Source organism: Gekko japonicus, unplaced genomic scaffold (genome assembly GCF_001447785.1).
Source record: "Gekko japonicus isolate JY-2015 unplaced genomic scaffold, Gekko_japonicus_V1.1 scaffold1458, whole genome shotgun sequence".
Taxonomy (NCBI): Eukaryota; Metazoa; Chordata; class Lepidosauria; order Squamata; family Gekkonidae; genus Gekko; species Gekko japonicus.
Window position 1 is genome coordinate 231,080 of NW_015159754.1, and position 13,063 is coordinate 244,142.

Here is a 13,063-nt window from a genome sequence, read left to right on the forward strand (position 1 = left end):
CTCGGGGCAGGTTCAATGGAATCACAGGACCAGCATACCAACAGCTAGAAGAGTCTAGAATTACAGATCAGGACATGATACCTTGCCAAGGGTAGGTGAACAGTTGCAACAGAAGCCAATAAATGCTGTCTTTAAAGTTCCATCAAAAATAAAACATGAAAAAGTGGATGAACTGCACTTTGTTCTCAGGTGCTTACAGGCTAGCCTGATCTTGTCTGATCTTGAAAGGTAAGCAGGGTCAGCCCTGGTTAGTGCTTTGATGGTAGACCGCCAAGAAAGCCCAGGGTTGCTATGCAGAGGCGGGCAATGGCAAACTGCTTCGGTTCATGAATTGCCTAGAAAACAGTACAGGGTGACCTCCGCCACTTACAAATATGAGTTGTCTGCTTCAGCTAGGGTCTATATGTGTACAGAAGCAGACAGTCTATATGTATGTTTCCAGATGAGCAGCTGGATCCATTATGCATGGAACCTTCTCCAGATGTTTGCAATAACATAGATCACTAATGGAGAAGAATTGGATTTAGTTCCCCTTCTCGCCAGACCAACTGATGAAGGTGCATACTGATTTTTGAAAAGGTCTCCATATGCATTGCCCTGACTGCATCTATGCTCATTTGGATTGGGACTACAGACTTTTCTTGCAAACACAGGGGAAAGTTTGGATACAATTTTTATTGATTGATTCTGTCCCACCCTCCCCTGCCCAGGGAGGGTTACAAGACAATATATACATCTAATTTCCATCCATATAAATACATTAACATCTAATTTCCATAAATATATTAACAGTTAAAATCATTACAACAATAAAGTCAGTACTAATAATCATAAATAACATCTATAAATAGCAGTATTAATAACCAATGGCATCCCTCCATCTGGAATAAGACCTGGAACCGCAAAAACAGTTGGTACTGATGGACAGATGGATGGCAGTATGATTTGCCTGTAGCTGAATATACGAGCAGTGCAGGAAGGGGAGGCCAATTGGTAAGTCTTTGCTTCCTCAACCATAGGCCTGGTGTAAGTATTTACAGCCCTGGGAGAGTGTTCCACCAGGCCAGTGCCAGAGTCAAGAAGGCTCTGGTTGAGGCTAGGTGGGCATCTTTGGGGCCAGGGATCGCCTGTAGATCTTGATCTGTGGAGCATAATGCTCTTCTGGGGAAGTATCGAGAGAGACAGTCCTGGAGGTATGCTGGTCCCAGACCACAGAAGGCTTTAAAGGGCAGGGGCAGAACCTTGAACTCTCCGTTAAACTTAAATAGGTAAAAAATTACATGCCCTTAGTGGGTTCCGTTTACGATATCATTTTATGCTGTTAGAGTTTGGAGTCCTTAGAAAAATAACCAAAATGGCATTTCAGTTGTGTACCCTCCTATTTTGGTTCAGCAAATTCATTTCCAAAAGCAAATATGGAGCCAGTGTAACAACTGGTTATATGTACCTGACTTGGATGTAAGGCATTACCAAATGAGACTTATATACTACACCTTTGCCTTGTGTCACTGATATTTATCAGAACACAGTTTTCACTTGGTCCTAAATGGATTAATATTAGTTTTGCAATAGTTGAGCCTATGTTTAACACCTATGCTTGACCCCAGAAGAAGGTCAGTAGGCCGAAACATGTCTGTTTTAGGGTCGCATAAGGTCCCCATTGTGCACATTGTTTGGTCTGTAATTTTAATTTAGACTATATTTGGGCCTAGAGTTGTTTTTAAACTAATTTGTAATAAATGCATGCATTTTTGATAATTTGTGATATTTATCTAGTACAGTTATTGATTTGAACATTGGGCCCCCTAATTTGTATCCATTTAACCTTTCAGGTTCTTAATTTGATTTTTTTGGAGGGTTAAGCTTTTTGTCCTTCTCCTTTTCCCCCTTATTCTTCCCCTGATGTTCTCTCCTGGCTCTCATTTAAAAGATTTGAAGCTGGGCCTTCCTACGCCTAGTTGAAGATTATTTTAAAAACTGAATCAATAGCAGTTTAAAAGGGTTGTAGCCAAACTGAGACCCTGTCTTAACATTTTGGCAGCTGAGTTAGCTCAAGCATGCGATGGTAATTATGAAGGAGAGAGTCAGGGTCAAACATAGGGTGAATGATGACTTGTAGCCCTAACCCCATCAGAATTCTTGCAAGTGCCCAACTCCATTTCTCAACATGTATGGTCTAGCATGCCTGGAGCACAGCAGTTATATGACACATCATTCCACCAGTAGCAAGCTCTGTCTAGCAAAACAGGGATTATTGTGTGAGATCACAGACACATTTCAACACTTCAGAAAAGTTGCTGTGCCGATTGTCACAATGTATAACTACTACCTTAACCTTAATGCTAATATTATTGTAACTTCATACTAGGAAAGCTCCTAAGGTGCACAGTAGGGGTGTGCGCTCCGTATCTACTGAGCTGAATAAATACCTGAAAAACACTGAATAAAAATATTTATTCAGCTGAATACAGACCAGAGATCTGTATTCAGCTACCGAAGTAGTCCTGCTAGAATAAAAGCCGACATTATTTGGCTTTTATTCGGTCCTCCAGAGTGAAGGTGTTTAAAGTTTAAACCCCTCCTGGAGTTGGGCCACAGCTATGGCGTGACTCCAGAGAGAAAGTAGGAGGGTTTAAACTTTAACCCCCTCCCTCCATTCCCAGAGTCCCACCACAGCTGCAGCATGACTCCGGAGAGAAGGGAAGGGGTTTAAACTTGAAACCCCCTGTCTCTCTTCTTGTAGTTGGGCAATAGCTGTGACCTGGCTCCTGGAGGGGGTTTAAACTTTAAGAAGTGATTGAGAGAAGGGAAGGAAGTTGAAACTTTAAACCCCCTCCCTCCCTTCCTGAAGATGTGCTGTAGCTGCAGCATGACTCCAGACAGAAGGGAAGGGGTTTTAAACTTAAATCTCCTCCTGGACTTGGGGCACAGCTGCAGCATAACCACTGAGAGAAGGGAAGGGCATTTAAAGTTTAAATCCTCTCCCCCCACTCCCCAAGTAGGGCTGCAGCTGTGTCAACTCCAGAGACGGGGGGGTGGGGGTGTTAAACTGTAAACCCCTCCCTCCCTCCCTTCCCAGAGTCCTGCCACAGCTGTGGTGTGACTCCAGCTAGAAAGGAAAGGGGGTTTAAACTCTAAACTCCTTCCATCCCTTCCCTGAGTCGGGCTACAGCTGTGATGCAACTCCAGAGAAGGGAAGGGGGTTTACAGCTGTAGAATGACTCCAGGGAGAAGGGAAGGAGGTTTAAACTTAAACTGGGCTGCAGGAAGGAGCAAGCCCTAGGAGCTCCTGTGTCGCACAGAGCATGTTGCTCCAGTGGCAGAGAAGATCCTGGACTCACTTTATCCTGCAGTCCGGTTTAAACTGGGCTGCAAGAGAAAGTGATCCCTAGGAGCTCCTGTGCTGCGTGGATCATGTTGATCCAGCAGCAGAGAAGAACCTGGGCTTGCTTTCTCCTGCAGTCCAGTTTAAACTGGGCTACAGAAGAAAGCAAACTCCAGGAGCTCCTGTGCCACGCAGAGCACATTGCTCCAGCAGCACAGAACATCCTGGGCTCATTTTCTCCTGCAGTCAAGTTTAATCCAGACTGCAGGAGACAGTGAGTCACTCACTGACGGCGCTGGTGGCGGGAGGCCACGGAGGAGGGCTGGGCCACGTCTCCAGCCCAAGGCACCCCTCTCCCTGACCTCCCTCTCCTCCATTCTCACCCAGCTCCCCAACCTTCATCCTCCTCACTAACTGGCGGCCAGGTGCAGTCCCAGCCCAGCTCTGCTACTGCCACCATCCGGACCTGCAGGATGGCTGAGCACAGTGGTGTCAGTGGAAAGGCTGCTCGGGCTTCGATGGTGGTGGTGGCAGCAGCTCCTAGGTCTCTCCACTCTGCCAGAAGGAGGGCTACCAGCAGTGGCTGCCCTCTATAGTTAGTGCAGGAGGGGGTTAAGTGGGAGGGTGGGCCACCCACTACACCTGCACTTTCCCCCCTTTACTCCCCATCTATTTCCTTTCTTTCCACCTCTGTCTTTCTGACTTTGTCCCTTTCTGTCTTCCATCCTCTTTCTTTCTTTTTCCATTTTTTGTCTTTCTCTCTGTCTTTTTGTCTTTTTTCTCTCTTTCTCTCTCTCTCTCTCTCTCTCTCTCTCTCTCTCTTTCTGCCTTTCTGTCTGTCTGTCTTTCTTTCTTTCCCTCTCTTTCTTTCTGTCTTTTTTCCTCCCTCTCTGTCTTTTTCTTTCTCGTTTTCTGTCTTTCTCTGTCTCTCTGTCTTCTTTCTGTCTTATAATTAAGGGAAGAGAGATTATATTTGAATAGTTTCTGTATTTTTTAAAAGAAATGTTGGCCCATTCACAATTTTAAAGCTAGCGCTCTTTTTTGCTCAAGGGGTAACATTTCTGCTCATGGGACTGCACACCTTAAGAGGGAACATTGGTGATTGGTACTGGTTTTGGAAACATAAGACCAGCTGTTAACCAAAAGTGTGCCCCGCCCCCCCCAAAAAAAGAATGTCCTACTGATATAGGAGAATACAGAGAACTGAGTTGTTATAGATATATGATCAGCAAACTGTTTTTTAGAAAGGTAGGGCAATAATTTTCACATTCTACTTTCTTATCCTTAAACGTACTCATCCATAAATATACTAAAGGTTGGAAACCATATGTCTTTCATCATCATTTGGTCAAATTACCGGTGACCATTGTGGGCAGAAATTCAGAATCTCTCACATAGATAAAACACCTTCCTTTACTAATTAGGAAGTTGTACTACAAGACGGTGGTTGAAATTCACATGGATTCTGGTGACCAGCTTCCTGGTCTAATAGCCAGACAGGAACATCTTCTGGTGTCTCACGACTGGTGTCAGAGATCCTCAGCATTGTGCCTGCGGGCCCCACGGGGCTCACCAACACTATACCCACCAAAGTGTTTTTAGAAAGTGGGCAGGTCCATGTGGGACTTAGGTCCGGCAACAGATCTGATTGGCTGTGCAGATTTTTAAAAACGTCATTTCAGCTGCAGCTGCTGCCACGGCAGAAGGATCTCCCCTGTGTGGCTGAAGGTAAGCTGCAGCAGCCGTTGTATGACTGGCTTCATCTCCTGTGGCAGCCATTTTGTGGCTGTGCCCACTGCACTGTGACAGAATTCCAAAGGTGACTGTGCAGGTTTGAAAAAGTCGGAGCCCCCTGGACTGTACTTTAACTAAAATAAGATCTATTTTCAGTCCTAGTAGAGGAGGAGGTAGTGGTGGTTGGCAAAAGCAGAAGGGATATGAGGGATTTATTCTGAACTGTTTCAGTCCCCAAGAAATCAACGCTGCCCAGACCTGACCAGCACATGACAACTGAGTGCTTCGAAAACTCTCAGAGCACCATAAGTCAAATTTCCTCCTTTTATTCCTTAAAAAAAAGGGGAACAAATGCATTACTGCTGCTAACAGGCTAAAGCTTGAAACATTTCCCCTGTGCTTACCGATTCCCAGCTATTGGAGCGAATCAGCCTGATGAGCGGAGTGGCCTTCCAACATCCTGTTGTAATGTGGAGGTTTATGATCGAAAACTATTATCTTCTTCCTGGCACAATTAATGCCTTGATGGCCAGCAAAAGAACGATCACTGGTTCTTTCCAGGCTGTCTTCACAAATCTGGATAGGAACAAAGCACAAAAAACCACTGGCTGAAGATTATATATATGAAATCCAACAAATAACGAAAACCAATAAAAGAAGGCAATCTCCAGCGTTGCATCCGATAAAGTGGTCCGAAGGCAGTGTCCAGCGTTATAGCATGGGCCATAGCGTGTTCAGTTCCGATGACTCAATTTGCAGTGGCGGCTCCTAATCGGAAGCTTGGTGGAAGAGCTCCGTTTTACAGGCCCTGAGGAACTGTAAAAGGTCTCGCAAGGCCCTGATGTCTTCAGTGAAGCCACCACTGAAAAGGCCCTGGCTCTAGTGATGGCCAATCTGGCATTCTTCGGACCAGGGACAGTCAGGCAATTCTGCATCCCTGACCTCAGCACTCTCTGGGGGACATACTGGGAAAGGCAGTCCCTCAGGCAGGCATGCCCCCGACCATATAGGGCTTTAAAGGTCAAAAACAGCACCTTGAAATGAATCCGGTGTGCTATTGGCAGCCAGTGCAATGCCTTCAGCACAGGCTGGATGTGATCTCATATGGAGAGACCCATCAACGGCCTGGCTCCCGCATTTTGCACTAGCTGCAGCTTCCGGTTTTGAGACAAGGGCAGCCCCATGTAGAGAGCGTTGCAGTAGTCCAATCTTGAGATGGCCATAGCGTGGATCACCATTGCCAGAACATTGCGTTTGAGGAAGGGAACCAACTGCCTACTCAGCCATAGATGGTAAAAGGCTGCCTTGGAAAAGGCTGCCTTGGCAGTTCCACAGATCCTCATACTGTGGTAGCAGGTGCTGCTGAAGCAATGTTTTTTAAAAAAATCTTCACAGCCAGTCAAATCTTCAATGACCAATCAGAAACCTTGCTGGGCAAGACACCAACCTGGCCCCACCCATCTTTCTAAAAACACTTGGTGGGCACCAGGGAAGGCACTGACAGGCACCATAGTGCCTATGGACACCATGTTTGTTTATTTGTTTGTTTATTGTTTGCATTGATATCCTGCCCATCCTGCGAGCAAGCTCAGGGCGGGTGACATCATTATAATAAATACAATTTCAGTTCAAGACACGATAAGACATTATAACAATTACAACAATGGGTGCAGCTTGAAACAGCGTCAGTTTGTTTGTTTATTTATTTATTTATTAAATTTTTATCCCGCCCTCCCCGCCATACACATACATGCAAGTGGTTGGATACATTGAAACTCTACAATAGACTAAGAACGAAATAGTTAAAATCACAGTCTATAAAACCATTACAAAACATAGTGCAAGATGACGGCACTCTCTCAACATTTTAAATGTTCTCCTACCCCAAATCCAGGCTGTTGGTCGTTAGGTTGGCAATGATGTCGGTGTTGGTGTTTGGGCCAGGGCCATAAAGTTCTGGCCTGATGGTGCAGTGAGCTAAAGGCCAGTTGTCAGTGGTCAGTAGATAGATGGGTGGCAGTACCCTCAGGGAGGCCATAGATGGGTGCCCATTGCCTCAGCCAGAGGCCTGGCAGAACAGCTCCCTCTTGCAGGCCCTGCAGAATTGAAGAAGATCCCGCAAGGCCCTGGTCTCAATAGGGAGCATGTTCCACCAGGCGGGGGCCAGGACAGAGAAAACCCTGGCCCTGGTAGAGGCAAGACAGGCATCCTTAATGATGATGATGATGATGATGATGATGATGATGATGATGATGATGATGATCATCATCATCATCATCATCATCATCATCATCATCATCATCATCATCATTAAGGATGCCTGTCTTGCCTCTACCAGGGCCAGGGTTTTCTCTGTCCTGGCCCCCGCCTGGTGGAACATGCTCCCTATTGAGACCAGGGCCTTGCGGGATCGTCTTCAATTCTGCGGAGCCTGCAAGAGGGAGCTGTTCCACCAGGCCTTTGGTTGAGGCAATGAGTACCCATATATGGCCTCCCTGAGGGTACTGTCACCCATCTATCTACTGACCACTGACAACTGGCCTGATGTCATCAGCGTTGTCTCAGTCGCAGCGCACCACTACCACCGTCTGGCCGAGTGGCCTATTGCAGGCTATTTCTTGCGGTGTAGTTCTTTTTCTGTCTTACAGATCTTACGCGCAGACCATCCGATTGGCTAACCCTCTCTAAGGAGTGGTACCCATTTTATCTACTCGCCGAAGCTTTTGAACCGCTGGGTGGACGGCGAGCTGGGGACAAAAACTGGCAGCTCACACCAGTGTGGGGCTTGAACTGACAGCGGTCCTGTTCAGTTCAGCTGTTAACCAGAGGATAAATCCCCTGTGCCACCGCTCCTTCAGACCAGGGACCACCAGGAAGTGTTGATCTTTAGAGCGTAATGCTCTTTGAGGCATATATGGGAAGAGGCGGTCCCTTAGATACGTTGGTCCCAGGCCATATATGGCTTTAAAGGTCAAAAACAGCACCTTGAAGCGAATCCGGTACTCAACTGGCAACCAGTGCAGTTGGCGGAGCATGTGCCTAATGTGAGCCCGCACAGGCATTGGCGTCAGCAGGCCTGCCGCCGCATTCTGCACCAGTTGTGATTTCCAGATCTGCGTCAAGAGTAAGCCTGCGTAGAGTGAGTTGCTATAATCAAGTCTGGAACTGAGCATTGCATAGGTCAGTGTCGCTAGGTCTTGAGGGGAAAGATAGGGCTTCAGTGGCCTGACCTGCCTAAGATGTTGGGGGACCCTTGGTATCCATGAAACGGAAGCTCCTGGACAATGCTAGACTCCATCGTCCCCAATTATGTTTCAAGTCACGGATCTTTTGTGACCTTCTTTGTAATAATCCCTGATTGGCTTAGACTCACAAACTGCTGAGGAGATGTGAATTCTCATGGGGATTCCTTTTGGCCCAAGCCCTTTATGTGCCGATGCCCTCCTTAAAAGTTGACTTCTAGATACTGGACTTGGATCTAGTAGCAAGCCGGGGTTCTGTGATTTCCCTTCCCCCCCCCCACTTCCTCTCAGAAGTGGTCAGTGATTTGAACAATTATCTGTTGGAACCGAGTCCTCATTGCTTGACAGCCTGCCCTCTGCTTCCAGCTGCTGGAGTATATAATGGACACTTCCGTCATGTTCCACATTCTGAAAAGGCTTGCCGGTGGGGCACAGACAATCTTCCGCATTCTGTTCTACATTGTTGCTTGCATGAAATCCCTACAAGTCAGCTGTTACGTGGGGGGGAGCAATGGCCCACCATTCTATTGCTTCAAACCCCAGGGCCTCCCAGGTGACCCACAGTGGCCTCAGAGCCAAGAAAGGAGGGCATTCGCCTTCCCCTTATTCCTCCTCCTCTTGCCAGCTCCCTCTCTCCCTTAGAGACCCTCCTCTTGGCCTCTTTTGAGGTCAGTACAGTTGTATGGGCACAGCAGGATATAATGGCATGGAGTCCAGCCTCCAAAGCAGCCATCCCCCCCCCCAGAGGAACTGATCTTTATAGTCTGGGGATCAATTCTAATTCTAGGAGATCTCCGGGTCCCAGGAGGTTGACAGCTCTAGATGCAGGGCTATATTTGGGCAGGAAGGCACAGGAACGGAGTTCCGGCTGGCTCCCAAGTTGGCCACCCCCAGCGCTCCTTCAGGCCAGGGACCACCAGGAAGTGTTGATCTTTAGAGCGTAATGCTCTTTGAGGCATATATGGGAAGACGCGGTCCCTTAGATACATTGGTCCCAGGCCATATATGGCTTTTAAGGTCAAAAACAGCACCTTGAAGTGAATCCGGTACTCAACTGGCAACCAGTGCAGTTGGCGGAGCGTGTGCCTAATGTAAGCCCGCGCGGGCATTGGTGTCAGCAGGCATGCCGCCGCATTCTGCACCAGTTGTAATATCCAGATCTGCTTCAAGAGTAAGCCTGCGTAGAGCGAGTGGCCGTAATCAAGTCTGTCGCTCGGTCTTGAGGGGAAAGATAGGGCTTCAGTAGCCTGGCCTGCCTAAGATGTTGGGGGACCCTTGGTATCCATGAAACGGAAGCTCCTGGACAATGCTAGACTCCATCGTCCCCAATTATGTTTCAAGTCACGGATCTTTTGTGACCTTCTTTGTAATAATCCCTGATTGGCTTAGACTCACAAACTGCTGAGGAGATGTGAATTCTCATGGGGATTCCTTTTGGCCCAAGCCCTTTATGTGCCGATGCCCTCCTTAAAAGTTGACTTCTAGATACTGGACTTGGATCTAGTAGCAAGCCGGAGTTCTGTGATTTCCCTTCCCCCCCCCCACTTCCTCTCAGAAGTGGTCAGTGATTTGAACAATTATCTGTTGGAACCGAGTCCTCATTGCTTGACAGCCTGCCCTCTGCTTCCAGCTGCTGGAGTATATAATGGACACTTCCGTCATGTTCCACATTCTGAAAAGGCTTGCCGGTGGGGCACAGACAATCTTCCGCATTCTGTTCTACATTGTTGCTTGCATGAAATCCCTACAAGTCAGCTGTTACGTGGGGGGGAGCAATGGCCCACCATTCTATTGCTTCAAACCCCAGGGCCTCCCAGGTGACCCACAGTGGCCTCAGAGCCAAGAAAGGAGGGCATTCGCCTTCCCCTTATTCCTCCTCCTCTTGCCAGCTCCCTCTCTCCCTTAGAGACCCTCCTCTTGGCCTCTTTTGAGGTCAGTACAGTTGTATGGGCACAGCAGGATATAATGGCATGGAGTCCAGCCTCCAAAGCAGCCATCCCCCCCCCCAGAGGAACTGATCTTTATAGTCTGGGGATCAATTCTAATTCTAGGAGATCTCCGGGTCCCAGGAGGTTGACAGCTCTAGATGCAGGGCTATATTTGGGCAGGAAGGCACAGGAACGGAGTTCCGGCTGGCTCCCAAGTTGGCCACCCCCAGCAGGAACTCATTAGCATAATAGGCCACACCCAACAGCAGAAACTCATTAGGATTGGCTACATTAGGGGTGTGTGGCCTAACATGCAAAGGAGTCCCTGCTCCAATAAAAGCCCTGGGTTTTGACAACAAATAAGGTAAGCAGAATAAGAAGCAAAAGGTGGGTGTGGCTGGATGAGCACACTTCTGGTAACATGGGGGTGCGGCCTAATGTGCTAATGAGCTGTGCTGTCAGGGGTGTGGCCCAATATGCGAATGAGTTCCTGCTGCTGGGTGGGGCCTATTATGCCAATGAGTTCCTGCTGGGCTTTTTCTACAAAAAGAGCCCTGTCTAGATGGCATATCCCGAGGCTGTTTCTGGCCTCTTGTCATAGGGGAGGCCCTCAGGAGAGAGGAGGACTGGTTCCGGTGGTTCCTACAGTTTTGCCCAGCCCCTAGTTCTCCCAGAGCATCTCCAGGACACACACACACACCCCCCGGTCAACTGTTGCGTGATGACATTCATTTACAAAGATGCTGCAGTCTGTCCTCTCCCAGCAGCAGCTGGCTGACAACCCACACTCCCAGACGTAAATCTCCTTCTTTTAATGCCATTCATTGATTTGGGTTCTTTTTTTTCCCTCCTCTTCCCCTTTTCCTCTCTCCTAACCAGCCAGCCAATGAGGACAAGGTGGGGAGGTGGTGTCGCTGTAGTCTATTGGGATTCTGTCCCCCTGGCTCGATGCCCTGTCCAGGACCCTGCCGCTTTTGAGAGTGTGTATCTAGTGTTGGAACTCCCTCCCCAGGGGGTTCTGTCTGTCTCCCTCTAATGTTGTCTTCCACCGGCGGGTGTGGACTTTTTTTGTGTGCATTTGGCATACTCCCCGATAACTGTTATTGGCCTCCTCACGGGGTTTTGGTGTCGTTCGTTTATATGTTTTTTATTGAAGTCCTGCACATATACTTTATTTTTAAATGCTGTTTTTAACGTTCAGGCGTTTTCATGTTTGATGTCTGCTGCCTCGGGGACCCAGTTTGGGTGGAAAGGCAGCATAGAGATGGTTTTAAATAAATAAATAAACCAGGTGGGGAGAAAAATGAACAAATGAATGGATATTGTTTGTTCTTTTTGCTTTTTTCTCCCCACTCCTCCAAGCAACCGATGGTTGAGAGGTGAGAACCCCTTTTCCCCTCCCTCATACCTTCTGTGGTGCTTGGAAGGAATCTTTGTAATCTCAAGCATCCTAAAGACTACATTTCCCAGGATGTGATAGGTACAGGCACTGCCATGGACTCATTGGGGGGGGGAGGTGCATTGGTGATTCAGTGGGGATACAGTGAATATAGCAGTGAACACAAACGTACTTAATATACAGGGCTATTTTTGAGCAGGAACGCACAGGAACGGAGTTCCGGCTGGCTCCCGAGTTGGCCACGCCCAGCAGAAACTCATTAGCATAATAGGGCACACCCAACAGCAGAAACTCATTAGGATTGGCTACATTCAGGGTGTAACATGCAAAGGGTTCCTGCTACAAGAAAAGCCCTGGGTTTTGACAACAAACAAGGTAAACAGAATAAGAAGCAAAAGGTGGGTGTGGCTGGATGACAACACTTCTGGGGACATGGGGGTGCGGCCTAATATGCTAATGTGCTGTGCTGTCAGGGTGTGGCCTACTATGCTAATGAGTTTCTGCTGTTGGGTGTGGCCTGCTATGCTAATGAGTTCCTGCTGGGTTTTTCCTACAAAAAAAGCCCTGCTTAATAATGACAAGAACAGTCAACACTTTTGACATAAAATGCCTCAGAAACAAAAACTGAAGGGAAAATGCACTGTGTTAAGAGACACCCCCTTCAGTATCCTGGTTGTCCAGGGTATTATCACCTAAGGGAAATGTGAGGACAATTTGGAGGTGAAACAGCGGAAGAAATTTGGGGGGAAGCCAAAAGAGGTTCAGTCAAAATGCAAGGCGGGATGCTCTACACCCATGTTTCACCGTACGTTTTCACATCAGCCTTCTTGCCTAATTGTTTCAATGCATCTTCCAGGAAAGCTAACTTCTTGCCTGTTTCCCCCCTCCCTCTCTTAGGTTATCTACTGAATTCAAAACACCACAGAATACTTCAATAAATATGCAACTGCCTTCAAGAGAGACAAGCTCTTATTTTAATAGTGTGGCCCAAAAGGACACGGTTGGCTACCCGTCTCCGAGAGCCAGTTCCGTTCCCATCATCCCCTCTGTGGGCTTGGACGAGGCCTGCATGCAGACACAAAACGTTTCAGACACAACAGGCCTCACGTGGTGCAAGAACTCCTATTCCACTGACCTGGTCTACGTGAGTGCCCCTGCCAGAAGTTGTCTTATTGCAGAGCAACAGGAAGTACAAATATTATTAGAAACTGTCCAAGAGCAGATCCGGATTCTGACCGACGCCAGGAGGTCGGAGAACTTTGAACTGGCAAGTGCCGACACGGAGACCGGCACCAGTGAAAACACAGCTTTTCTGCCTATGAGTCCCATGGCGAAATTGGAGCGAGAGACACAGTTTGTCTTAAACAGTGAAACGCAAAGAGACTCAGCACTGATTAAGTGACTTTGTCCTGGGGGAGGGGAGGGGTGGGGTGGG

The 13,063-nt window shown here is 47.8% G+C and overlaps 1 protein-coding gene across 1 annotated transcript in view; it reads left to right on the forward strand.

The window, feature by feature from the left end:
• NRG3 (neuregulin 3) overlaps window positions 1-13,030 on the forward strand; it is a 145,945-nt gene extending 132,915 nt beyond the window's left edge. Inside the window, exons 5-6 of the mRNA XM_015405720.1 lie at window positions 1-91; window positions 12,526-13,030. The exon at window positions 1-91 is cut by the window's left edge and continues 80 nt beyond it. Coding sequence (XP_015261206.1) covers window positions 1-91; window positions 12,526-13,030 — 596 coding nt within the window. The remainder of the gene's footprint in view (window positions 92-12,525) is intronic.
• Window positions 13,031-13,063: the final 33 nt, after the last annotated feature.